The following is a 25459-nucleotide window of genomic DNA, read 5'->3' on the forward strand; positions in this document are numbered from 1 at the left end:
TTAAAACATGTACTGAAATTTCATCTAATTCACAATGTATTGGTGATATTTATGTACTTCTACTTTGAGAAACTTGTGCCATAAAATTAATGAATTATCTACAAGTAAACACAAGAAAAGTATATTTAATATAGTGCCAGATATTTCAGTTTGAAAATAAACTATCAGTGGCTTAACAGAAAACAGTTTTTTTTTACAAGGTAGAATACAAACAATCTACCTTGTAAAAAACTGTTTTCTGTTAAGCCACTGATGATAGTTTATTTTCAAACTGAAATATCTGGCAGTATGTTAAATATACTTTTCATTATTTAGTATACTTGGTATGTAGAATACATCCTCTTCAATCACTTCCCCACTCCTTTTCTTTTTAAGAATAAAACCTGGTATACCAGGATGGAACACTAATATCATTTATGCGATATCTAAATCCATGTGCTGCAACTTTAGCAGTGTGTTGTGTGGCATCAACTATGTTATTTGCATATTCAAGTCTCATCTCCATTCAGCAAGGTAATAATCTGCAATCATTTTTCCTCCTATTTGCCACACAGCAAAAAAAAAAAAAACAGGAATGATAAGAGACTAGCACTACAATTATCCTAGCACTGAAAGGATGCAATTCTCCTTGCAGTACTAATCTGCTATCAATCTAATTCCTATCTCTTTACAATACTACACAATCTTGGCATAAATAGTGTACCAGTATTTGTAAGTTGTAACAATAATGCAACCAGGTGTGAGCCTGGTTCCATTAGTGGCACTGTGTGTAGCCAACATTTGCATGTTTATCAGTAAGAGAGTTGTCCAGCTGTATGGGTTAAATGTGCAGTGGGGAGATTATGAGAACCATGTAGCTGCAATGGTACTTCATGCAAAGACTGTTATGGTTAGAATGCAGCCACCTATTATTTTCAACATGTTGAAAACACTCATGATCAGTAGGATATTTGTATGTTGGACTATTAACTATTATAATAATACAGAAGACACATCTGACTGCCAAAGAACAGGTTAACCATGCTGCATTAGGACACAAAAGTGATGTTGCGAGAGATGAACATTACACAGAGAGAATGATGTCATGTGTACTAACTGATGACCTGGAGGCGAGACTCTATCATCATTCTACTAGACACTTAATAACACCACAACTTATGCAGCAGAGGATGATAATATCAAAGGCACTTCTCACAAACAAAAGACACTGACATATCTTCTTTGCAGATGAGATTTTCAAGATTACAAAGTTGTTTATTCACAAAAGTGATCAGGTATATGCCCTGGATGGTTGCACAGCATGTGCTATAGCAACTAGAATTCAGACAGGTCATTGCCCTGCATCACTGATGGTCTGGTGGGTGAAGATGTATTGGGGGGGATATCCAAGTTACATTTCTGTGAGAAAGAGGCCAAAACCACTGCCAAAGCATATCAAGACACTATGCTGGAACCTGTGGTATGGCCCCCCTGCAGTAGACAGTGGACCTTCAAACAGGACTCAGCCTCTACCTACAAGGTGAGGCCCACACAATGGCAGTCGGTGGTAAATGTGCCCAACCACATATCACCATCTAATTGGCCGTCTGGAAGTCCCGATCTGAATCCATTGGATTTCAAATGGTGATGGGAGCTTGAGAGAGAGAGAAGCCTTCAAGAAACGACATCTCGGCATTGGCAGCCTAAAGGTGGATTTGGAGGGAGCTGTGGCAACCTTTCTGTTGGATGTTGTGTGTGCTGTTATCAATATGTGGACTTGCAGACTTCGGGCATATGGGAAGGCAAAAAGGTAACACTTCAAACAATGTGTGCTGCTATATGCATGTTATACATGTGGTTTGTATGTGCTGAAAGCTCTAAATTATTTACTAATAGATAAAAAGTTTATGCACTGTTCAAGTTGTAACAGTATTTATGGCTAAGCTAGATAGTCTCTTTCCTAGTCTGAGCCTTATATTTCTCATGCAACTGATCATCACCTCTCTCTCTCTCTCTTCATGTCTTCCATAATCTTTTTCTCACCACTTGTATATCCAAAAAGGTATACAACCTGCTACTGCTGACAAAATTTTTTTTTTTTTTAATTACCTCCCATGCTTTCTCACTGGTCATTATTTGTGTCATGGTGGATAACTTCCTCCTATCAGATTTCTCCATTAATTCTGGAGTGCCTCAGGGTTCTGTGCTCTTACCCATGTTCTTCTTTTACATCAATGACTTCTTTTCTCTAATTTCAAATCTTATTCAGTTTTGCCAATAACAATACTCTTGATCATTCGATAAACCCTGCAATACTCTAATGTCAGATGCCTCAAGATCTTCCATAACTAGTGACTTGAACATTGACCTCAACATCCTAAAATGGGGTGAAAACAACTTAGTAAATTTCAACGCCAAAAAAACTCAAACCTGCTTACTACCCACAAGAAAATTCCTTTCTCATTGTCTCTCATTTTTGATAACAAGAGAGGATGACTAAGTCACCTGTGTGTTTCATTTAGTATATATTATCTCTGTGTGTGTGTGTGTGTGTGTGTGTGTGTGTTACAAGAGTTATCTGTAATCTCCGATGTCTCATTGAGATGAAATACCGGACTGTTTTTAATCCTTTCCTAGTGCTGTAAATATTCTATTAAATCTCCAACATGATATCCTCCCAGCACTTAAGCCTTAACACATGGGTTCCCAGACTATGTAAAAATAAAAAATTATAAAAAAAACTTTATAAAAATTTTGGGAAAAAAATCCTCAGCCCACCCACAGTACAAACGCACTATAGGTTTACTAATAACCTCTCATGGGTGGGAACCATATAAAAATAAATTAAAAAATATCTCATCCAGATCAACTCCAAGTCTTGAGTCCTTTCTCTGTCAGTCCTTTTTTTTCATAAATCACAGCACTTATTTTCGCATACACCCTTCCGACTGATATAACCCATAATCTTACACTTCTCTTTGCATTCCATCATTTAACACTCAATCATTCTCTATTTACTGATATCATCAAAATATTGATGCACTTTCTGCAGATCCATGTCATTTTGCTTCTCTTGTTCAGTTTTGATGCATTACATATCACATTTCATGCATATACTTCACTCAATGACAATTATCCTTGAGAAATTATCCTGTTCACATTTGATTTTCATGCTATGCTATGTAACGATCTTGTTTATATTGCTAATGCGTTCATTCAAAAAAAAAAAAAAATTACATGAAAGTGTGACTAACAATGGAAAGCTCCATAGTATGCAATTAGGTTCAGAAGACGTCTTCTTCTTCTTCAACCTTCTGGTTCTGTCCACTGCTGGACGAAGGTCTCCCCCATGATTTTCCAGATCACTCTGTTTTCTGCTTCTACCATCCATCTCACTCCTGCAATTTGTTCCAGTTCATCTCTCCACCTTCTTCTCGGTCTTCCTCTTTGTCTTGCTCCATCCATTGGTCTCCACTCTGTTGTTTTTCTAGTCCATCTCCCATCACCACATCTGGCAATATGGCCAACCCATCTCCACTTAGCCTGTTTAATGTATTTTACAATATCCATGACTCCTGTTTGAGATCTTATCCAGATATTTGTCTTCCTATCTCTTAATGTTATTTTTAGCATACTTCTTTCCATGCGATGTTGTGTTGTTCTCAGCTTTTTTTTTTGTTTAGGGCTTCTGTTAAAGTCCATGTTTCTCCTCCATATGTTAAGACAGGAAGTATGCACTGGTCGAAAGCTTTCCTTTTTAGACTCATAGGGATGTCACTTCTGAATATGTCTCTCATTTTCCCATTAGCCATTCATCCAAGGTGAATTCTTCGTTCAATTTCTTTTCTTTGGCACTCCTCAAAGGATAACAATTGACCCAAATATACATATGAAGTAACTTGTTCTATTTCATGGTTTTCAACTTTGATAGTTCTATGGTTTATGTATTTATTCATCATTATTTTTGTTTTTTCTGTATTTATTTTTAATCCAATTTCTCTGGAGGCTTCATTTAACTGATTTAGCCTTTCTTCCAGATCTTCAAGATTATCAGGACAATATCATCTGCAAATTTCAGATGATGTAGCCTGTCTCCATTTATGTTTATTCCTTTTGTTTCCCAATCAAGGTTTCTAAAGACTTCCTCTAGTGCAGCTGTAAATAATTTGGGAGATATGGTGTCACCTTGCCGGATGCCTTTTTGTAATGGGAACTTTTCGCTGTTTTTATATAATTTAATTACAGAAGTTGCATTATTGTAAATATGTTTTAGTGTTTCAATATATGGTTTCTCAGTTCCCTGGGTTTCAAGTGCTTTTAGTGTTGCAGACGTTTTAACTGAATCAAATGCTTTTTCATAGTCTATATAGGCCAAACATAAGGGTTTATTGTATTCAATTGATTTTTCAATGAGCTGCCTTAATGTGTGAATATGGTCCAAAGTATTGTAATTCTTCCTAAATCCAGCTTGTTCACAGGATTGCATTCCTTCTAGTTAAGATTTTATTCTATTATTTTTAATTTTTGTGAAAACTTTATATATGGTGGGGAGCAGGCTTATAGGTCTGTAGTTTTTGATTTCTTCCTTATTGCCCTTTTTAAAAATTAATATTAGAAGTGAATTGTTCTAATTTTTTGGAATTTTTCTCTGTTTTAGGCATTATTATTATTATTATTATTATTCAGGCCTCCATGGAGTCAAAAGACTCATCGTAAAAGGTCCTTCCTAAGATCAAAAAGTCTGTCAAGACTCATCGAGGGGAGGTTCCCCCGAAGAAACACAAAGTCTATCATACCACTCTTTAAACTCATTGACCGTTCTCGCTCCCACCACTCCATCAGGCAATGCATTCCACAGTTCAACCACCCTCCACACAAAGAAACCACTCCTTACCCTCTTGCTCACAGTTTCCTTTCGTAACTCCCATGGATGGCCTCTTGTCATCACTCCTTCCTGCTGTTCAACCAAGTGAAAGAACTCCCCAGTGTCAACCCTGTAATCACCTCTCAACAGTTTAAAAGTCTCAATCATATCACCTCTCCTTCTATCCAAACTCTGCAGTCCACATTCCCTCAGCCGATCCTCATAACTATCCTTGTACAGTCCTGAAACCATCTTTGTCATCAGTCTTTGTATCCTTTCCACAGTTAATTTATTCCCTTCAAATCCTGGGGACCAAATCTGAGAACAATAGTCCAAGTGTGGTCTGATCAGAGACTTATACAAAGCAATGATAACCCTCTTATCTCTGCAGGTCAGTGTCCTTCTCATAATTGCAGCAATCCTCTGTGTTACCTTCACTACCTTTGCAATATGTCCCCTAAACTTCAGGTTTCTATCAATCATCAATCCCAGATCTCGTCTCCCCTACTTCCTCCAGTATAACTCCTCCCATAGAGTATGCAGCATCCCATCGATGTTTTCCAAACCTCAAGACCTTACATTTTGCTGCATTAAAATGACATCCCCATTTATTTGCCCATCTATCTAGCTTATTTAAATCCTCTTGCAGGGCTACCACATCTGCACTATTACTAATAATCATTCCCAGCTTCACATCATCCGCAAACAACTGAATATCCCCTTGCAATCCACTGGCAATGTCGTTGATATAAAGGTTAAACAATATAGGTCCTAGTACTGAGCCCTGTAGGACCGCACTTGTAACCCTCTGCCTCCTTGAAACTGCTCCACCATACACAACTCTCTGATATCTATCAGACAGCCAATCCTGAATCCAGTTGACCAATCTGCCATCCAGACCCATGTGCTGCAACTTAAATATCAGCTTATCATGTGGCACCCTGTCAAATGCCTTCGCTAAGTCTAAGAAAATTGCAGTATATGCCTTTCCCTCATCTAATGTTCTTGTAACTTTATTATAAAAGGCTAGCATATTGCTAAAACAAGAGCGCCCTTTCACAAATCCATGTTGACTCTCACAGATAGCATTACCCTCATCTGCCCAACGCTGTATACGGTCCCTCACTACTTTCTCCAAGATCTTAACAACTACTGATGACACACAGACTGGCCTATAATTAGACACTTCCAGTCTGTTACCACCCTTATGCAATGGCACTATCTTACCTTCCTTCCATTCCCTGGACATCTTTGCCAAAGCCAGACTTTCATTGAAAAGTCAGGTTAAAGGCACTGTCAGTTCCCTAGCACATTCTCTCAAAACTCGTGGTGAAATACCATCCAGTCCCACAGCTTTACTGACATCCAGAGTACTCAGTATCTGAAACACTGTCTCTCTTCCTGTACCTCTAAACCTCGAACCAGCCCTATCCCTCTAGCATTAAAACTGACTCCTCTAGGATGAAATACTCCAATAAAGTGTTCATTGAACAATTCCACTATGTCCTCTGCATCAGTCATTCTATTCCCATTTTTATCCCACAATATCATCCACAGTCATTTCTCCTCCTACTGGCCACATAGCTAAAAAATTCCCAAGGATTTTCTTTGGATCTTAGGGCCAATCTCCTCTCATATTCCAGTTTCACTTTCCTTACCACACTAGTCACTCTTCTGGCCTGTGTCTTATATTCTTCATGCATCTTCTCTTCACCTGTCTCCTTATATCTCTTCCATAGCCTCTTTTTCGCATGCAATTCCAGTTGAATATTGTTTGTCATCCACTTTACTCCAAATTGTGTCCTCTTCTTTACTCGTGGTATACAACTTACCATTGCTGCTAACAAATATTCTTTCACAATTTCCCATGCACTAATAATATCCTGGCCTTCCAATTCCTCCCTCCATGAAACTTCCCGAAGTTGACGTCTAAGACTATTATAATCACCTGCATTATAATTCCACATAAGTTCCCGTCTCTTTGATACTCCTGCATGTCTATTCATTTTCCAAGTCAAAACTATATGGTCACTCTCTCCAACTGGTGGGAGAGATGTCAACTCAGTTATTATCAACTCTTCTGATGCTATAACCAAATCCAAAACTCTTGAACCTCTTGTTCCCTCTGTTACATGTTGCCTAAGACATTTGTCCCTCAAGAATTCTAGAAATTCCATTCCCCTATTGCTACATGCATCTTCCTCTTTCCAATTTATACTACTGTAGTTAAAATCTCCCATAACAATCATTCTTCTTGTACTTGTCAAACTTAGCTGTCTAAACGTCTCCTGGTCCCCATCCTCTGTGCTCCTGGGTCTGTAGCAACACCCCACTAAATATCCTGTCTTGCCTACCTCTACCTCAACACCATACGTTCTCAAAATCATTTGTCTCACTTCCTTCCAAAGCCTCCACTCTTAGAGGACATAAGTCATCACTTATCATAAGCAGTATCCCACCACCCAAGCTTTCCCCTCCTATCCTGACGAAAAATGCTATACCCAGCAACTTCTATTCCTGTTGTTATATCCCCTTCTGTCAGCCATGTCTCAGTGATCCCAATAATTTTTGGCCAGGCTGATGCTATCTGTACCACCAATTCCTCTCCCTTATTCCGGATACTCCTGGCATTAGCATAAAGCATATAAATGCTATTGTTTCTATACCCAGCATTATCCCTTCTAGACTCCACTGGGTTCAGTGTTACCTGACATCGTCTCCCTTCTCCCAAGTATCCATTCCCGCAAGAGGCCACCCCTGCTATCATCCTCCCTGGGATACACTGACTCGTTCAGAACAGCAATCTCTCCAGATGCCTACGTCCTTCCTCATTCAAATGTAAGTGGTCTCTCGCATTTATTGAAGAGTTTACTCAACTGTTTGATGATAGGCTTCCTCCTAGTTTTAAGAAGTCTACCATAATTCCATCTTCTCCTGGGGCCTTTCCATTCTTCATTTCCAGCAGTGCCATTTCCACTTCACCTTGTAAGATCTCAGGGGCATCATGTTCTTCCTCACTTGAGTAATCCATAGATGATTCTTGGATGTCCCAGTCTTTGTCTTCATAGAGTTCAGTATAAAATTCCTGAATTCTTTTGATTATTGCATCTCTATTTTTTTTTTTTTTTTATCGGTTCACCATTTTTTCCTCTTACAGCAGCTATTTCCTTTGTTCCAACTGATAATGTTCATCTTAGGACCTTCATATTACTATTGTTTTCTATTGTTTCTTTAATTTTCCTAGTATTATACAATCTAAGTTCATGTTTCATCCTTTTACATATAGTTTTACAAATTTCCGTATATTCTATTTTATTGGTGTCATTCAAATCTCTTTTGATATCTCTTCTTTTCTTCATCAGATCTAAGGTTTCCTGTCTTAGTTTTTCCTCTCTTTGGTGCCTTTTTACACCTCCTATTTCTAGTGCACAATTCAAGATTGATTTTGTTAATATTTCATTAGCGTCATCGATGGTAGTAGCTGTGTTTAACTTTTTTTAGTTCATTTTTGAGTGATCCTCTATAACAGCTTTTATTGTGGTAGAGGTTTTGTAGATTCATTAAATTGGACTTTTTTCTTATGAGCTTATTCTTCCATTCACATTTTTTGCTGAGTCTACATCATTGTAAGTTTGTCCATTTGGGCTTCTCCAAGTCCATTTTCGGTTGATTTTCTTCTTGAAAAAGCTGTTCATAATAAAGAGGTTATTTTCTTCTGCAAATTCAATAAGTCTTTCTCCCCTTCCATTCCTCTGTCCAAATCCAAATTTACCGATGGAGTTCAGATGGTCATCTCTGCTTCCAATTTTGCCATTAAAATTACCCATTATAATTATGTAGAATTCTTTAGAATTATTGAATGTGGATTCTAATGTTTCATAGAAATCTTCTATCTCTTCATCTGGATGGTCCATAGTTGGGGCATATACTTGTATAATTTTCAGTTGGTATCTTTTATTTATGAAGAGACTTAGTTCAGCTATTCTTGATGTTATTTTATTTACAAACAGGACATTGTCCTTGATTGTTTTATTTATTAGGAATCCTACACCACCAGTTGAGTTTCTGTCACATTCACAGTGGTAGAGTAGATGTCCATCTTTTAATCGCATGAGAATTTCTTCTTTCCTTCTTATCTCTGAAAGGCCCACAATGTCCCATTTTATATGTTCCAATTCTTTCATTGAAAATTGTAAGAATTTCATCTTATCATGCAGTAATCTATCAAAAGCCTTTACAAAGTCTAAGTATACTACTGTATATTATTATTATTATTACGGGTATCTCCATGGAGTCAGTAGACTCATCGCGGGAGACCCAAACTAGCAAAACAATATCTGTCATATCTCTTCTTGAATTCATTTACAGACGAAGAGCTCACAACTAAGTCAGGCAATGAATTCCACTCATTCACCACCCTCCAGGCAAAAAACCTTGTTCTGACACCTTTGTTAACCACACTCTTCTTTAATTTCCAGAGATGACCTCTTGTTCTTCCATCACTATCACACAGCTGAAACATTTCCCCTGCATCAATCCTATAAAAACCTTTTAGTAATTTGAATGTTTCTATCATATCCCCTCTTCTTCGCCTATCAACCAATCTCTGCAATCCACAAGCTCTCAATCTATCAATGTAGGGAGCATTTTTTATATCACTCACCAACTTGGTCACTCTTCTCTGAACCCTCTCCACAGCCTCCTCATCTCCAAGGAATCCAGGTGACCAGACCTGAGCACAGTAACCCAAATGTGGAAGTATCAATGTTTATAAAGGGGAATAATAACCTCTTTATCTCTGGATGTCAGTGTGTTCCTCAACAACCAAGTAATCCTATGTGCAATCTTGGACACCTCAGCAATGTGTCCCCTGAACTTCATCTCCCTATCTACCAATACCCCTAAGTCCCTAGCCTCATCAATCTCTTGGAGTACCTTTTCATCGATGTAGTACACAGCTGGTAATCTTTTAATCCCAAAATGCATGACTTTACACTTTTCCACATTGAACTGACATCCATTTTCTTTTGCCCATTTTACCAGCTTATTTAAATCCTCCTGAAAACTTTCAACATCAGCTTGATTTTTTATTGCACTACACAACTTTGCATCATCAGCAAACAACTGAATATCTCCCTCTAAGCCGTTTCCTATATCATTTATATACAAATTAAACAACATTGGCCCAAGCACAGAGCCCTGAGGCACACCACTGGTCACCTGCCTCTTTCTGGACTAGGCTCCTCCATACACCACCTTATGGTATCTCTCCCTGAGCCATTCTCCTATCCATATCACCAATTTAATATCCATTCCCATCTGCTCCAATTTGCATAACAGTGTTCTATGGGGTATCCTGTCAAAAGCCTTAGCAAAATCCAGAAGTACCACTGTGTAGCCAGTTCCTTTGTCCAACTCAGATGTTATTCTATTATGAATAGTTAATAGATTGCTAAGGCAGGATCTACCTTTAACAAAACCATGTTGGCCTCTATAGAGTATCATATCCTGATCCACCCATTCTTGAATTTTGTCTTTAACCAACTTTTCCAATACTTTTACCACTACTCCTGAGATGGTGATTGGTCTGTAATTCAATACCGCAGTTTTATAGCCACTCTTATGCAAAGGAACCACTTTGACTAACTTCCACTCCCTAGGGACCATACCAGAGTTCAAACTTAAGTTAAATATCCAGGTGAGAGGGGTTGACAATTCATTTGCACATTCACGCAACACCCGAGCTGATATTCCATCTAAGCCTACCGCAGTGTTTGCATTTAAGTTTTGCAATATATTTAATACCTCTGATTCTTTAGCTTCAATTCTCACATTAGGTATTACTGTAGGTATAGAGATATCCTCACTTGGGTGATAGACTTTTGAAAAGTGATCACTCAGTAACTCGACTATTACATCTGATTTTGTCACCTCAATACCATCAGCACCCACTAAGGTTATCCTTCCGAAGTCATTCTTCCTCTTACTTGCCACATAGCGGAAGAACTCTTTGGGATTACCCTTGATCTCTTTGGCTAAGGTCTTCTCATAATCTGATTTAGCTTTTCTTACTATGCTGGTAACCTTCCTAGCTTGAGCCTTGTATTGCTCATGGGTGTCCTGATCGCCTTTCTCCTTGTAAATTCTCCATAACATTTTCTTTTTTTGCAGTTCAAGCTTGATACTACTGCTCATCCATCTAATGCCTGCCTTGTTTGACCTCCTAACCATGGGGACACAATCTGATATTGCTTTCCTCAGATACCAGCTGATTTTATCCCAAGCACTGCTAACATCTTTCCCTTGCAATATGTTCTGCCATGGGATGGCTGCAAGCTAACTCCGAAGCTTGTTATAATTGCCTAACCTGTAGTTCCGTACATACCCCTTCTTAATAGAAAAATCCACAGATTTTGCAACCTCCCAAGTCAATACCACATGATCGCTTTCACCAACTGGAGGTAATGAGGACACCTTACTTATGCATATAACCTCTGAACCAATAACCAGGTCCAACACTCTCACACCACGTGTCCCTTCAGTTACGTGCTGTTTCAAGTAAGGAAGATGTATGAATTCCATTTCCTTTTTGCTACGTGATATTTCCTCCTTCCAATTGATATCACCGTAATTAAAATCCCCCATAATAATCACCAAGCCTTCACTCATTGCACTAAGTTGCTGATGCATGAATTCAATAACTCCCCCCGTACTCCCTGGCCTATAGCAGCATCCAACTGTATATTTGGTTGCGTTGGTCACTATTTCGCACCAGACTGCCTCAAATGAACTCTCATTCACATGTTTATCATCATGATATACTACTTTCTTTGGCTGCAACACATCAGCTATCATCAACAGTACTCCTCCTCCTGTTCTATCTTCTCTATCCTCCCTGAATATCCATCTCGCATGTTATAATATTCCGAAGATGTAATTGTTTGATAATTCTAAGTCATGATTACATGATGTCTCCAAAACAAAATGAATATTAAGAGCTATTAAACCTATTTCTCTATTCACCTGTGTAAGCTATTCAGTTATTTATTCTTATAAATATAAAAAAGGTTACAGGAAGCAAATTATGTATTATCCTAATCATGTCACTATTTAAACTACATACCTTCTGGCAAAATCCCTAAAACCAATCGAGGATAAGCAATATTAGAACACGACACCTCATTACCACAATATTTATAACACTCTTTGGGATCAACACATGCCACTTCATCTACAGAAAGATATGTTTACATAAAAAAACACATTGTATATTTCATCACAAGTGTATATTTCATAATGAAGTGCAATAATTTTTATTATTTATTTAAATATAAATTAAAGATTTTGTACATCAAAAGGAAGGGAGTGGAAGGAAGCCAAGATTGCACTGCTTCATAAAGGAGGTGACAGAATTCAGATATCAAATTATAGGTCAATCTGTGTGGTTAGTGTTGGAAAGCCGGGAGAGAATCAGGATCCAGAATTGAGTTGATAACAATGATATTATCTTTTATGGACAGCAAGGATTTGCTAAAGGAGATCATATTTTAGTAATCTACTACTTATTACAATAAGGTGAAAGCAACATTGGACATGCAAGATGGATATACAGTAGTATACTTAGACTTTGTAAAGGCTTTTGATAGATTACTGCATGATAAGTTGATAGTCAAACTAGAGAAGGTGGGGTTGGAAATTGGTTGTCTGATAGGTATCAACAAGTGGTATATGGGGAAGCAATATTCCAGAAGCAGAAAGTTACTAGTTGTGTGCCTCAGGGAGTCAGTTTTAAGGCCATACTGTTAAACCTGTACATATATAAATACTTGAATAGACTGAGTGAGTGGGCATAGGAGTGAGGATACCAGTTCGGTGATGCAAAATTTAAGGTTTTATAATTTTGAAAACAAAGATGGGATGCAGAATTTACTCTTGTTGGGGATATATTGTTAGAGGTGATGGAAATAAAAGATATTGGGGTGATGGTGGATAAGGATCTAAAATTTCGAGAAAATATTGCCAAAATTGTGAGGACAACAACAAATTCTGGCAATGGTATGGAGGACTGCCTTGTAGAAGTAAGGAGATTCTGGTTCCAGTGTATAAGGCTCTGATTAAGAAATGTATGGACTACTCTGCACAGATTTGTCACCTGGTTTTTAAAAGGATGAAAAGAGGTTGGAGGTGGTCCAACAGTGATTGACCCAAATGGTTTCTGATCTCTGCAATGTTGAATATGAAAGGTTGAGACAATGCAATATGCAGTCTAGTGGATAGGAGGAAGAGGGATGGTATGATAGAGACATACAACTTGGTAAAGGGCTATAGGATTAACAGTGAAGAGGTTTTTCATAAAATGGTTGGAGATTAGGGGAGAACAAGAGGTTATCCCTGGAAGCTGTATAAGGAAGGTGTGAGCAAGAAGCAGGTTTTTTGCATAGAGAATTGGGAATAATTGGAATGCATTGCATGAGAGCATTGTGTCTGCAGAAATTTGAATGTGTTTAAGGCACAGTATGATGAGCTATGTGTGTATGACAAAAGGGACCTCCTAGATGATTCTGACTCCACAGGGTCTTAGGATAATAAGAAGAAAAGAAATTAATATAGAAAGATTGCAGGAAATAAATATTAAACAAAACTTTATGTTTATAATAAGCATATAAACTACCAGTGATGAAAAACTGAGAATTTGGAGAGGAATCCCAATACTGGTACTTCTTTTTTTCCCTAGCACATATATATTTAAACCAGTATTAAACTTTTCTGTTAATTAAAAATTCAAATAGCTTAACCATCATCCTATTAAGTTCAGAACTAATTAAAAAGAAAACAAATTGCACAAGTAAAATAATTTAACAGTTGGGTACTTGCTATCTAGGCTGAATTTTTAAATATCAATTCCACCCATGAAAGGTAGTAAACCTAAAACACATTAGCATTATGGATGGGCTAAAGGTTACACAATTCAGAATTCCTGCTCTAGGACCAAACTCGACTTTCTCAAAGTATTTCACATATCTAATAAGCATCTCTAACAGTTGAAAAATCAAATGCCAGATAAAAACATTCATAAACATCTATACCACATAGGATTCAAACCTATAACTTACTTTGCAATCTACCTGGCTATGGGGAAACTATGATTTGACCTCCGCAATCTTGTAAATTCAATTAGAAACAACTGTTTCACCTTAATTTCTGTGTACTTTATATTCAAATGACAACAGAAAATAAAATAAGTTATTTGTAATCTTTCTGTATTAAGTTCATTAAATGGATTTTTTTCCAGGTCTTCAAGGTGTCAAATGACTCGTAGCAGAAAGCCACATGCTCACAGACCACTACAATACCCACTGTACCTTGCCTTGAAAACACTGAGCATTTGAACTCGTTAACTATTCTGGCAGTGCATTTCATTCATTTACCACTTGTCATGCATAAAATGTCATCACTTTCTTACTTTCATGACCATTGTGCAGCTTCCAGAGATGACTTCTCATTCTCCTATCAACTATCACCCAAAGCAATAATTTCCCTGTATCTATCTGATAAGCTTTCTACATTACTTCCACCTTAGTATCACCATCTCTGGGTCTGGCTCCCACTGATGAAACCTCAATAAAAGTCTAAACCAGTCTGGGTAGTTACCCTCCTCTTAATGCATAGCATTATACATGTCTGCAAGGAGATGTGCTTTGCATTGTGGGAGATACTAAGGCAAGTGATCAGAACTTACTCCACCTTTACCACGAGTTGCCCCAGTCCTGAAAATGCTTCAGGCGCAAACTTTTCTTGCTTACACTTGGATAAAGGATTAAACTAAATATATAATTGGTAGCATAGCCAAGTGAAAAAACTTCCATCAACTATCTCTAATCCAGAGAATTTTAATAATAAGATGTTGGCACTTTTTGGCAACTAGTATATAGTAATATGACTTCTGCATTACTTCCACCTTAGTATCACCTCCTCTGGGTCTGGCTCCCACTGATGAGACCTCAATAAAGGTTGAAACTGCTTGGAAGCTTCGGTGATGAATGGCAATGCTGTAGCCCATGAAGTTAACCGAGGCTCGGCTGTTACTGTCACCCAGGACTTGAGGGAGGGGAGGGGGGTAATGAATGACAATGCTGTAGCCCATGAAGTTAACCGAGGCTCGGCTGTTACTGTCACCCAGGACTTGAGGGAGGGGGGGGATAATGAATGACAATGCTGTAGCCCATGAAGTCAACTGAGGCATAGCTGTTGCTGTTACCCCCAGATGAAATATGAGCGACTCTGCTCAGTGGTGGGGTGAGCCTGCCATGGGGTAGAGCCAATGCTGAGAGTTCTCAGTGGCAGGGTGAGCCTGTTACTGAGGGGAACAATGCCGAGTTTTTGATCCTGTGGGTTGCTCATTGTTGGGTGATCGGGGGGGGGGGGATCTCACAAGTTTTTGGATAGGTAACCCCGCAATTAAACAGGGAAACTGGTCTGGATAGTGGCCCTTCCCTTAATGCATAGCATTGTAGATGTCTGCAAGGAGATGTGCTTTGCATTATGGGAGATGCTACTTACTCCACCTTTACCATGAGTTTCCCCAGTCCTGAAAATACTTCAAGCACAAACTTTGTTTGCTTACACTTGGATAAAGGATTAAACCAAATATATAACTTATATCTTAATCATATCGCCTCCAAGCTCTATAGCCATTCCTTTAATTTGTCCTTACATTCAACAATTGAGTACTGAGACACTCTTACCTCTACATCCTTACATCTCCTTATCCCATAAATATCACTTGAGACTAACTTGCACAGAAATCTAAATGTAGCCTGATTAGTACCTTATATAATGACGCTATGGTATCACTTATCCTATATAACTAGTCCATGTGCTTATTATGATGGCAATTTTCTCAGTAGCTGTTACAAATTTTGAATTGCATCTCTTGAAAACTTTAGCTCCTTATTCACCTACATTCCCAGGTCCCTCACTTTCCCTACATTCTGGGTTTCTCCAATTCAGTACATTTCATTCTATCTTTTCTGATCAAACTTGACTCTTAGAATATTGAAATAACATCCCCCATTTGTCTGCTCAAAGTGTCAACTACATACTTGTAACACCACCATATCAGAGCTTCCTGAAATGCTCTTCCAATTTAGCATAATCAGAAAAATGAATATTTTGTCTTAATCTAACTATATCAATTTATCAATTAAACAGTCTCAAAAACAGTGATACCCCTGTGATACCCCATAAACAACTCACTGGCTCCTATCAGCCAACTATGCTTGTAACCCAGCTACCAAGTGACTATCTATTTATTCTGCTCAATTTCAACAACAGGTTGTCAAGAAATTATATTCTTGGTTTTATCCTTTATCCAAGTGTAAGCAAACAAAGTTTGCACGCAAAGTAACTTCACATGTAAACAGTCCTAGTCACTTTCTATCATTATTCCTCTCACTTCAGTCCATATAGAGGCTAATGACTTCACATCAATTGCCTTAGTATCCCATAATGCAAATAACATATCCTTATAAACATGTATAATGCATTGTATTATAGGAAGGGCCACTACTCAGACCAGTTTCGAGTTTTATTGAGGGTTCATCAGTGGGAGCCAGACCCAGAAGTGATACCATTGTATATTCACACCTTTTCACAAATCATCTTTTCCTATCAACATCGATTCTTCTGAACTTCCTCTCTGCAGTTCTAGTCACTCTTTCTATCATTATTCCTCTCAAACATACCTTAAGTCCTGTTCCATTTTCACATCTTTCATCATAGAGTCCCATAGAACACTACTAGTTTCCACCCTTCTGCTGCAATCATTGATCAGACTGACTACTTGCATCTCCCTTTCACACTTTCACTAACTGATCGCTTCTCTAAATGCCTTCTCATTCTGCTTCCATCTTACTTCATTTATCAACATCATAATCTTCTAATATCCTCATTCATGTTCATATGAACTTTCATATTAGTATAACTAATATCAGTTTTATTATTGTCCTGCTTTCATTTCACTTTGTTCCACTTCTTTTGCTTTGCCTATGTCGGTTACATCATCATGCTACTATCAACTTCAGCACAAGATCACTTGTATGCTTTTTCTTTTTGCATTCTCACTTCTCCAGAACTCAGTAGCCGAAAAATATGGAGCCAATGGGCAGTAACCAAGGTTTTATTTTTTATACACTCTTCTTCCATTTACTTTAAAAATCTAACACTTATTATTATTATTATTATTAAACAAAACCTCATGGAGTCAAAGACTCATCTAGGAGGTCCTTTTATCTCACACACATCTCATCATACCATGTCTTAAACACATTCAAACTCCTTGCAGACACCACACTCTCAGGCAAGGCATTCCAATCACTCAACTCTGCACGAAAAAAATCTGCCTCTCACTCCCCTACTCACACCCTCTTTATACAGTTTCCAGGGATGACCTCTGGTTCTCCCCTGATCTCCCACTATTCTCTGTAGAACTTCTCCACCATTGATCCTATAACAACCCCTCACCAACTTGTAGGTCTCTATCATATCTCCCCTCTTCCTTCTCTCCACTAGACTCTGCAAATTACATCTTTTCAATCTATCCTCATACTCGACATTCCAGAGGTCAGAAACTACCTTAGTCAGTCGCCTTTGGACCCTTTCCAACATCTCTTCATCCTTCTGAAAACCAGGTGACCAAATGTGGGCACAATAGTCCATGTGTGGCTTAATCAAAGCCTTATACAATGGAACAAGAATCTCTACTTCTACAAGTCAGTGTCCTCTGCATCATTCCCGGAAGTCTTTGTGTTGTCTTCACAATTTTGGCGATGTGTCCCCTAAATTTTAGATCCTTATCCACTATCACCCCCAGATCTCTTATTTCCTCTACTTCCAACAATATATTCTCACCAAGTATAAATTCTAGCATCCCATCTTTGTTTTCCAAATTTTCAAACTTTACATTTTGCAACATTGAACTCACATCCCCATTTGCTTACCCAATCACTCAATTTATTCAAGTCTTCTTGCAAGGCCACAACATCTTCACTACTCCTTATGGTTCGTCCCAACTTTGCATCATCTGCAAACAACTGAATATCTCCATCCAAATCTTTGCCAATATCATTAATATACAAGTTAAATAGTAATGGCCCTAAAACAGCCCCCTGAGGCACTCCACTAGTGACTTTCCTTTTCCTGGATATTGCACCCCCATACACAACTTGTTGATACCTATCAGACAGAGAGTCTTCAATCCAATGCACTAATCTAATATCCAACCCCATCTGCTCTAGTTTGACTGTCAACTTATCATGAGGCATTCTATCAAAAGCTTTTGCGAAATCCAAGTATATTACTGTGTATCCTTCTCCTCTGTCCAAGGAAGCAGTCACTTTATTTATTACAATAAGTAGATTACTAAAACATGACATCCCTTTAGCAAATCCATGCTGCCATCAAAGATTATACCATTGTTGTCAACTCAACTCGGGATCCTAGTTCTCACAAGCTTCTCCAACAACTTAACCACAACACCTGACACACAGATAGGCCTATAGTTTGATGCTTGAGTTCGATCACCTCCTTTATGAAGTGGCACAATCTTGCCCTCCTTCCACTCTTTAGGGTCTTGACCAAGTGCAATACTCGTATTAAAAAAATATGTCAAGGCAGGTGTCAACTCTCTGGCACATTCCTTCAGAATACGCGGTGATATATTATCAGGTCCCACAGCCTTATTTACATCTAGTTTACTCAACTCCCCAAACACCTCTTGCTCACTTACAGTCAGTCTCTCCTCCCCATCATCAACTGCCCTTAATCTCTCCATGAAGTCACATTCACAAGATTGAAAGATCTTTATGAACTGCTCATTAAGTATCTCCACCACACATTCTGCAACAGTTGTCTTTATACCATTTCCTCCAATCAATGTCATCCTTCCATAATCATTCTTTCTTTTGCTGGCTACATATCAAAAGAACTCCCCAGGATTCTTTTTGGCTTCATTAGATAACTGCTGTTCATACCTCTCTTTAGCTACTCTCACCAACCAAGTCACCTTCCTTGCCTGGTCTTTGTAGACCTCATGAAATTGGTTACTTCCACTTCTCTTATGCTGCCTCCACAATGCCCTTTTTCTCTGTATTGCATGCTTAATCTTTTTATTCATCCATCTCGCACCTACCTTATTTAACCTCCTCACCCATGGTATACATTTAGACATTGCATCTAGGAAATAGTTTTGAAAATCTGACTAAGTAGTTTTTGAAAATCCCCCAAGCTGCATTGATCTCTTTTCCAGCTAACTCCTCATTCCATGCTACACCTGCAAGCTGTCTCCTGAGCTCTTCATAATCACCTCCCTTGTAGTTCCACATATACCCTTTTTTCACAGGGGTCCTTGCACTGCTGGCAACCACCCAGGTAATCACCTCATGGCCACTTTCACCAACTGATGGATGATTTGACACCTCATTGATAATTACATCCTCCGATGAGATGACCAAATCCAAGACCATCAATTTTTGTGTGCCCTCTGTTACATACTGTCTGAGGTAGTTATCCCTCAAAAACTCAAGAAACTCATTTTCTTTACTTCCAGTTGCTATCTCTTCATTCCAGTCTATATTGCCATAATTAAAATCATCCATAATGATCACCCTTTTCTTATTTGCTTGGCTTATTTGACTATACATTTCACTATCACCACCATCCACATTACCAGGTCTATGGATGGGGAGGAGAGACTGACTGTAAGTGAGCAAGAGATGTTTGGGGAGTTGAGTAAACTAGATGTAAATAAGGCTGTGGGACTTGATAATATATCACCGCGTATTCTGAAGGAATGTGCCAGAGAGTTGACACCTGCCTTGACAAATTTTTTTAATACGAGTCTTGCACTCTGTCAAGTCCCTAAAGAGTGGAAGGAGGGCAAGATTGTGCCACTTCATAAAGGAGGTGATCGAACTCAAGCATCAAACTATAGGCCTATCTGTGTGTCAGGTGTTGTGGTTAAGTTGTTGGAGAAGCTTGTGAGAACTAGGATCCAGAGTTGGGTTGACAACAATGGTATAATCTTTGATGGACAGCATGGATTTGCTAAAGGGAGGTCGTGCTTTAGCAATCTACTTACTTATTACAATAAAGTGACTGCTTCCTTGGACAGAGGAGAAGGATACACAGTAATATACTTAGATTTCGCAAAAGCTTTTGATAGAGTACCTCATGATAAGTTGACAGTCAAACTAGAGCAGATGGGGTTGGATATTAGATTAGTGCATTGGATTGGAGACTGGCTATCTGATAGGTATCAACAAGTTGTGTATGGGGGTGCAATATCCAGGAAAAGGAAAGTCACTAGTGGAGTGCCTCAGGGATCTGTTTTAGGGCCATTACTATTTAACTTGTATATTAATGATATTGGCGAAGATTTGGATGGAGATATTCAGTTGTTTGCAGATGATGCAAAGTTGGGACGAACCATAAAGAGTAGTGAAGATGTTGTGGCCTTGCAAGAAGACTTGAATAAATTGAGTGATTGGGCAAGCAAATGGGGATGTGAGTTCAATGTTGCAAAATGTAAGGTTTTAAAATTTGGAAAACAAAGATGGGATGCAGAATTTATGCTTGGTGAGAATATATTGTTGGAAGTAGAGGAAATAAGAGATCTTGGGGTGATAGTGGATAAGGATCTAAAATTTAGGGGACACATTGCCAAAATTGTGAAGACAACACAAAGACTTCTGGGAATGATGCGGAGGACACTGACGTGTAGAAGTAGAGATTCTTGTTCCATTGTATAAGGCTTTGATTAGGCCACACATGGACTATTGTGCCCAGATTTGGTCACCTGGTTTTCAGAAGGATGAAGAGATGTTGGAAAGGGTCCAAAGGCGAATGACTAAGGTAGTTTCTGACCTCCGGAATGTCGAGTATGAGGAAAGATTGAAAAGATGTAATTTGCAGAGTCTAGTGGAGAGAAGGAAGAGGGGAGATATGATAGAGACCTAGAAGTTGATGAGGGGTTGTTATAGGATCAATGGTGGAGAAGTTCTACAGAGAATAGTGGGAGATCAGGGGAGAACCAGAGGTCATCCCTGGAAACTGTATAAAGAGGGTGTGAGTAGGGGAGTGAGAGGCAGGTTTTTTTCGTGCAGAGTTGTGTGTGATTGGAATGCCTTGCCTGAGAGTGTGGCGTCTGCAAGGAGTTTGAATGTGTTTAAGACGTGGTATGATGAGATGTGTGTGAGATAAAAGGACCTCCTAGATGAGTCTTTGACTCCATGAGGTCTTGTTTAATAATAATAATAATAATATAACAACATCCCACCAAGTATTTGATTCTATTCACCTCTATCTCACACCATACTGCCTCAAAACCACTGGCACTATTTCCCTCTTGCATCTCTACCTTGTATGGACATAACTCTTTCTCTATCATCAACAGCACTCCCCCTCCCTTTTTACCCCTTCTGCCTCCCGAAACACATCATACCTTTCCATCTCTATTCCTGTCAGGATGTCATCCTCATCTAACCATGTCTCACTAATTCCGACAATCTCTGGGTGCACAGACGCAATTAGTGCAACCATTTCATCTGCCTTGTTTCTTATACTTCTAGCATTGGTATACAAACACAACAACTCATTTCTGGATCTACGGCTAGTTCCACTGATACCACTCACTCGATGTGATCTCTTTCCATGCTGGACTGGGGCCGTTTCCCTTTCTGCTTCTTCATTTTAGAACCCTTTGCAATTCCATCTGTTTCCTCTTGATCCGTGATCATCCCATTACTTTCCTGCCTACACATGCTCTCACCTCCTCTTGGAGCATCCACCTTTCTCACGCTGTGTACCCCTGTCCACCCTGAGCCTCTCCGTTTCCCTGCTCCTCTTGCACACCCATTCTCTCATTTTCTATACTCATACCACTCACTTCCCCATTCATTTCCACTTCTTCAATCTCTCCTGCTCTTCCACATCACTCCCCTCTCGATCTGATTCATTCTCTGTATTCTCTTCTCTACTTTCCAGCAGTAGTCTCTCCAAGCGACTCACACCATAACCACTCAAATGCAGTCCATCGCTCCCATACAGCTCACTTCGTCCCTCAAACTCATTCCACGCATTAACAAACTGTACTCTCATCTCCTCACACATTTCAGCCAGAATATCATTCATAATCCTTGCTCTCCGCCTCATTTCACCACAATCATACCTAGGCAACACACTGACTACTCTTCCTGTCACACTATTCTCTTTTATCTTTCCAAGCAGTCTCCTGACATTCATTTTGACATGCTCTTTGTTCTCTCTCAAATCATTTGTACCAATTAATACAATTAACTCTTTTGCTCGCTCCCCGCCTCATATTCAATGCCGCAATCACTCTACTCATTTTACCGCCTGGAAAACATACCTTGTGCATTTTATCCTCTAGCACACCTTTAATAATGGAGTCACCATACAACGCCACTCGCTCATCTTTCGTTAACTCTTTCATGCCATCATGATTTATTTTAATAGTTTTGACCTGAATTCTCTTAATTTCATTTCTTGCTTCATCCAATCCAATTCACCTTCCGAACCTCGTGACACATTCTCTCTATCATTAAATCTTTCTAACTTTCTAACTTTCAACCCCCTCTTCTCACTTTCCCTCTCATTCATCCTTCTTTGTTTCCATACTTTCGGTCCAACATACGTCCCACTTTCACTATCATTCTTCTCACTTTCACTCTCATTTATCTTTCTTTGTTTCCGTACTTTCGAACTAACATGCTTCCAACTTTTGCTATTATTCTTCTCACTTTTACTGTCATTCATCTTTCTTTGGTTCAGTTCACTTATTCATAAAATTTAAAATCATAGCATGAATCACATCTCACAAAATAACTCAAATCAAAGTACAAATTATTTACATACAAAGCAGCCACTACTTTCAATGCATAATGGTACACATCGTCCTTTAAACAGTTTGGAACAAACCTGAAAACACCACATACATTTTTACAACAGCTCTCATACAAACATCTTTCAAAAATCTCATGTAATTAAAAATTCTCCTTTACATGTGTTAAGTTTACAAGGACTCATCTATTAGTATGTTCTGAAATACTAGACTCATTTGGTGAAATTAGCATTCAGCATACTGATTTCACTAGATGTCCAGTATTTCAGAAAATTCTAATATTTAACTACTTTACCATTTGCATCATTTGTAACATTCATGTCACAAATTGTATAAATATGCATATTTAATGCAATATAATAAAAAAACGAATGTTCATTGTCTATACATATATGCATATGAAACTTAAGAAATGCAATATTTGCAAACCTAATGGTCATGTTTTCATGTACTACAATTGTTATTTTATGTTGAAAATAAGTTAATTACAGTAATGATTTTTAACTTTGGCTCAGGAGTACAAGTATATATATTGAAGACTGTCACAATGAACTTGAAGCCCATGAACCTGAATGGCTCAAAAGGAAAGGAAATTTAATTTACCAATTAACTGAATTAAGGTAATTCATATACAGTTCAATAAAAATGTCTCATGATGTAATAAATGATATTTCATTGAAAAGAGTTTGTAAAACACTCATGCTTCATTTTCTCCAGTGCAAGCTATCAGTATCGTTCAAGAAAACCTATGACAAGTGTGAAGACTCACTGTGGGAGATCCACACCAACCAACATTTGTCTTATCTCTTCCTGAATGCATTCATTGACACAGTATTCACAATATAGCAACCCATTTCAATCATTCACTACTCTGCAAGTGAAAAATATAGGCCAGGAATGATTAGTTGTCTTGATAATTCCATTTTTTTGACCACTGACTATTAATTCAATAATAAAATTAGACTTTCATATATTAGCTGAAGATTTTAATAACATATCAAGCAAACAGTTTTGCCAACTTGACTGTTGGCTTTGTCCTTTTATCACCTTATTGGCATACATAAGGCGATAAAAAACCGCTTAAAACAGGTCAAGAAAGAAACAAACGAGTACTAAACGTTATACAAATTCAAAAGATGCGTTACATCAAATGCATGAACCGTGTGTGGTGTCAGACACTGTTATGCAAGTGCGTTCTGTAATTTGCAGCGAAGTTGAATTCTCGTGTGCTAAGTGATCTTCCATATATCAGCAAGGATTACCCTTGGTTCCTATTGAGGTTGCCTTTTGAATGGATTACTACAGTAACTTCTTTGAAGTTTCGGTTACGAAAGTGTTCCTCTAAATATGGTATAGAACTTTTGTCCCAATTAAATACCAATCAATGTTATGATTGGTATTTGAGAAATGAAGGGCTAACCCAGAATTATCTTTTCTGTTATTATTAATATCTCTAATGTATTTTTTTTCTTATTTCCAACTTCTGGAAATTTGTCCTACAAAATTTAAACCACATGAACAAGGGATGTTGTAAATGCCAGGATGTTTGAAGAAAGCATTGCTATCCTTTGGTGATCTTAACAAGTTGCGGACTGTCTTAATTGGTTTGAAAGTTACTCTTATTTCATATGGTTTAAGAAGTGTTGCAATCTTCTGTGAAACTATCCCAGCATAAGGAATGATAATGGAAGATTTGTATTCATTTTCTTTAGGTTGCTGTTGGGAGAGTTGGAGAAAAGTATCTTTTGAATTAAATTTTTAGGATAGCCATTGTCTTTCATGGTATTTATTTATTTTTTTAAAATACTCAACTCCTCATTCCATGCTATAGCTCCAAGAATCAGCCTTGTAATGCACATATTTTTTCCTCATAGAAGTCTGCATATGGCTAGCCACAACTCAGATGATCACTCACCAACTGGAGGAAAGTGTGAAACCCCACTCACAATTACATCCTCTGATGAAACGATCAGATCTAAAACTCTCAATTCTCGTGTGTCATCCTTTACATGCTATCTGAGATAGTTGTCTCTAAAGAAAATTATTTTCTTTATTCCTAGATGCTCTCTTCAATTCAATACATACTGCCATAATTAAAATCACATATAATTATCCTTTCTTTGTTCACTAACCCAACTTGCTTATACATTTCTTCATCATGACCCTTCACATTTCCTAGTCTATGGCAACATCCAATTAAATATGTCTTCTTGTCAACCTCACTTCACAGCTTCATAATTGCTATTATTGTCCTCTTTCATGTCTACTTCACGTGGAAATAATTCCCCGGTTATCATCAGCAACACTCCCTTCTTATCTTAACAAACACCATCCTTTTATTTCAATTCCTGTTAGGATATCTTCATTCAACATGTTTCACTTATTGAAATGACTGAGAGGTGAACAGACTCGATCAGTGAAGCCATTTCATCTGCCTTATTTTTGATACTTTTGGCATTTGTAATTGTTGGTTGTGATTTCCATACCACACTTCCCCTTGCCTTATTGCTGGAATGAAAAAATTTTAATGGTGTGGACTGATGACCAAACTAGTTGGCATGTTTCCTTAAGTTAAGGTATTCAGAATAACTTTTGCATTTATGAAAATTGTCAAATCTGCATATCTGATCTAAATATATGCTTTATGTCATTTTCCCGAACATGCGACTGCTTAAAAATGAATGGTAAAAAAGTGATTT

The 25459-nt window shown here is 38.1% G+C and overlaps 1 protein-coding gene across 1 annotated transcript in view; it reads right to left on the reverse strand.

The window, feature by feature from the left end:
• The window catches only part of LOC150093847 (sodium/myo-inositol cotransporter-like), a 252092-nt gene that overhangs the window by 90456 nt on the left and 136177 nt on the right, over positions 1-25459 (reverse strand). Inside the window, exon 10 of the mRNA XM_090412588.1 lies at positions 11967-12074. Coding sequence (XP_090268714.1) covers positions 11967-12074 — 108 coding nt within the window. The remainder of the gene's footprint in view (positions 1-11966; positions 12075-25459) is intronic.

The sequence above is a fragment of the Typopeltis vanoorti genome, chromosome 23 (assembly GCF_054136105.1).
Source record: "Typopeltis vanoorti isolate ZY-2024b chromosome 23, IOZ_Tvanoo_1.0, whole genome shotgun sequence".
NCBI lineage: Eukaryota > Metazoa > Arthropoda > Arachnida > Uropygi > Thelyphonidae > Typopeltis > Typopeltis vanoorti.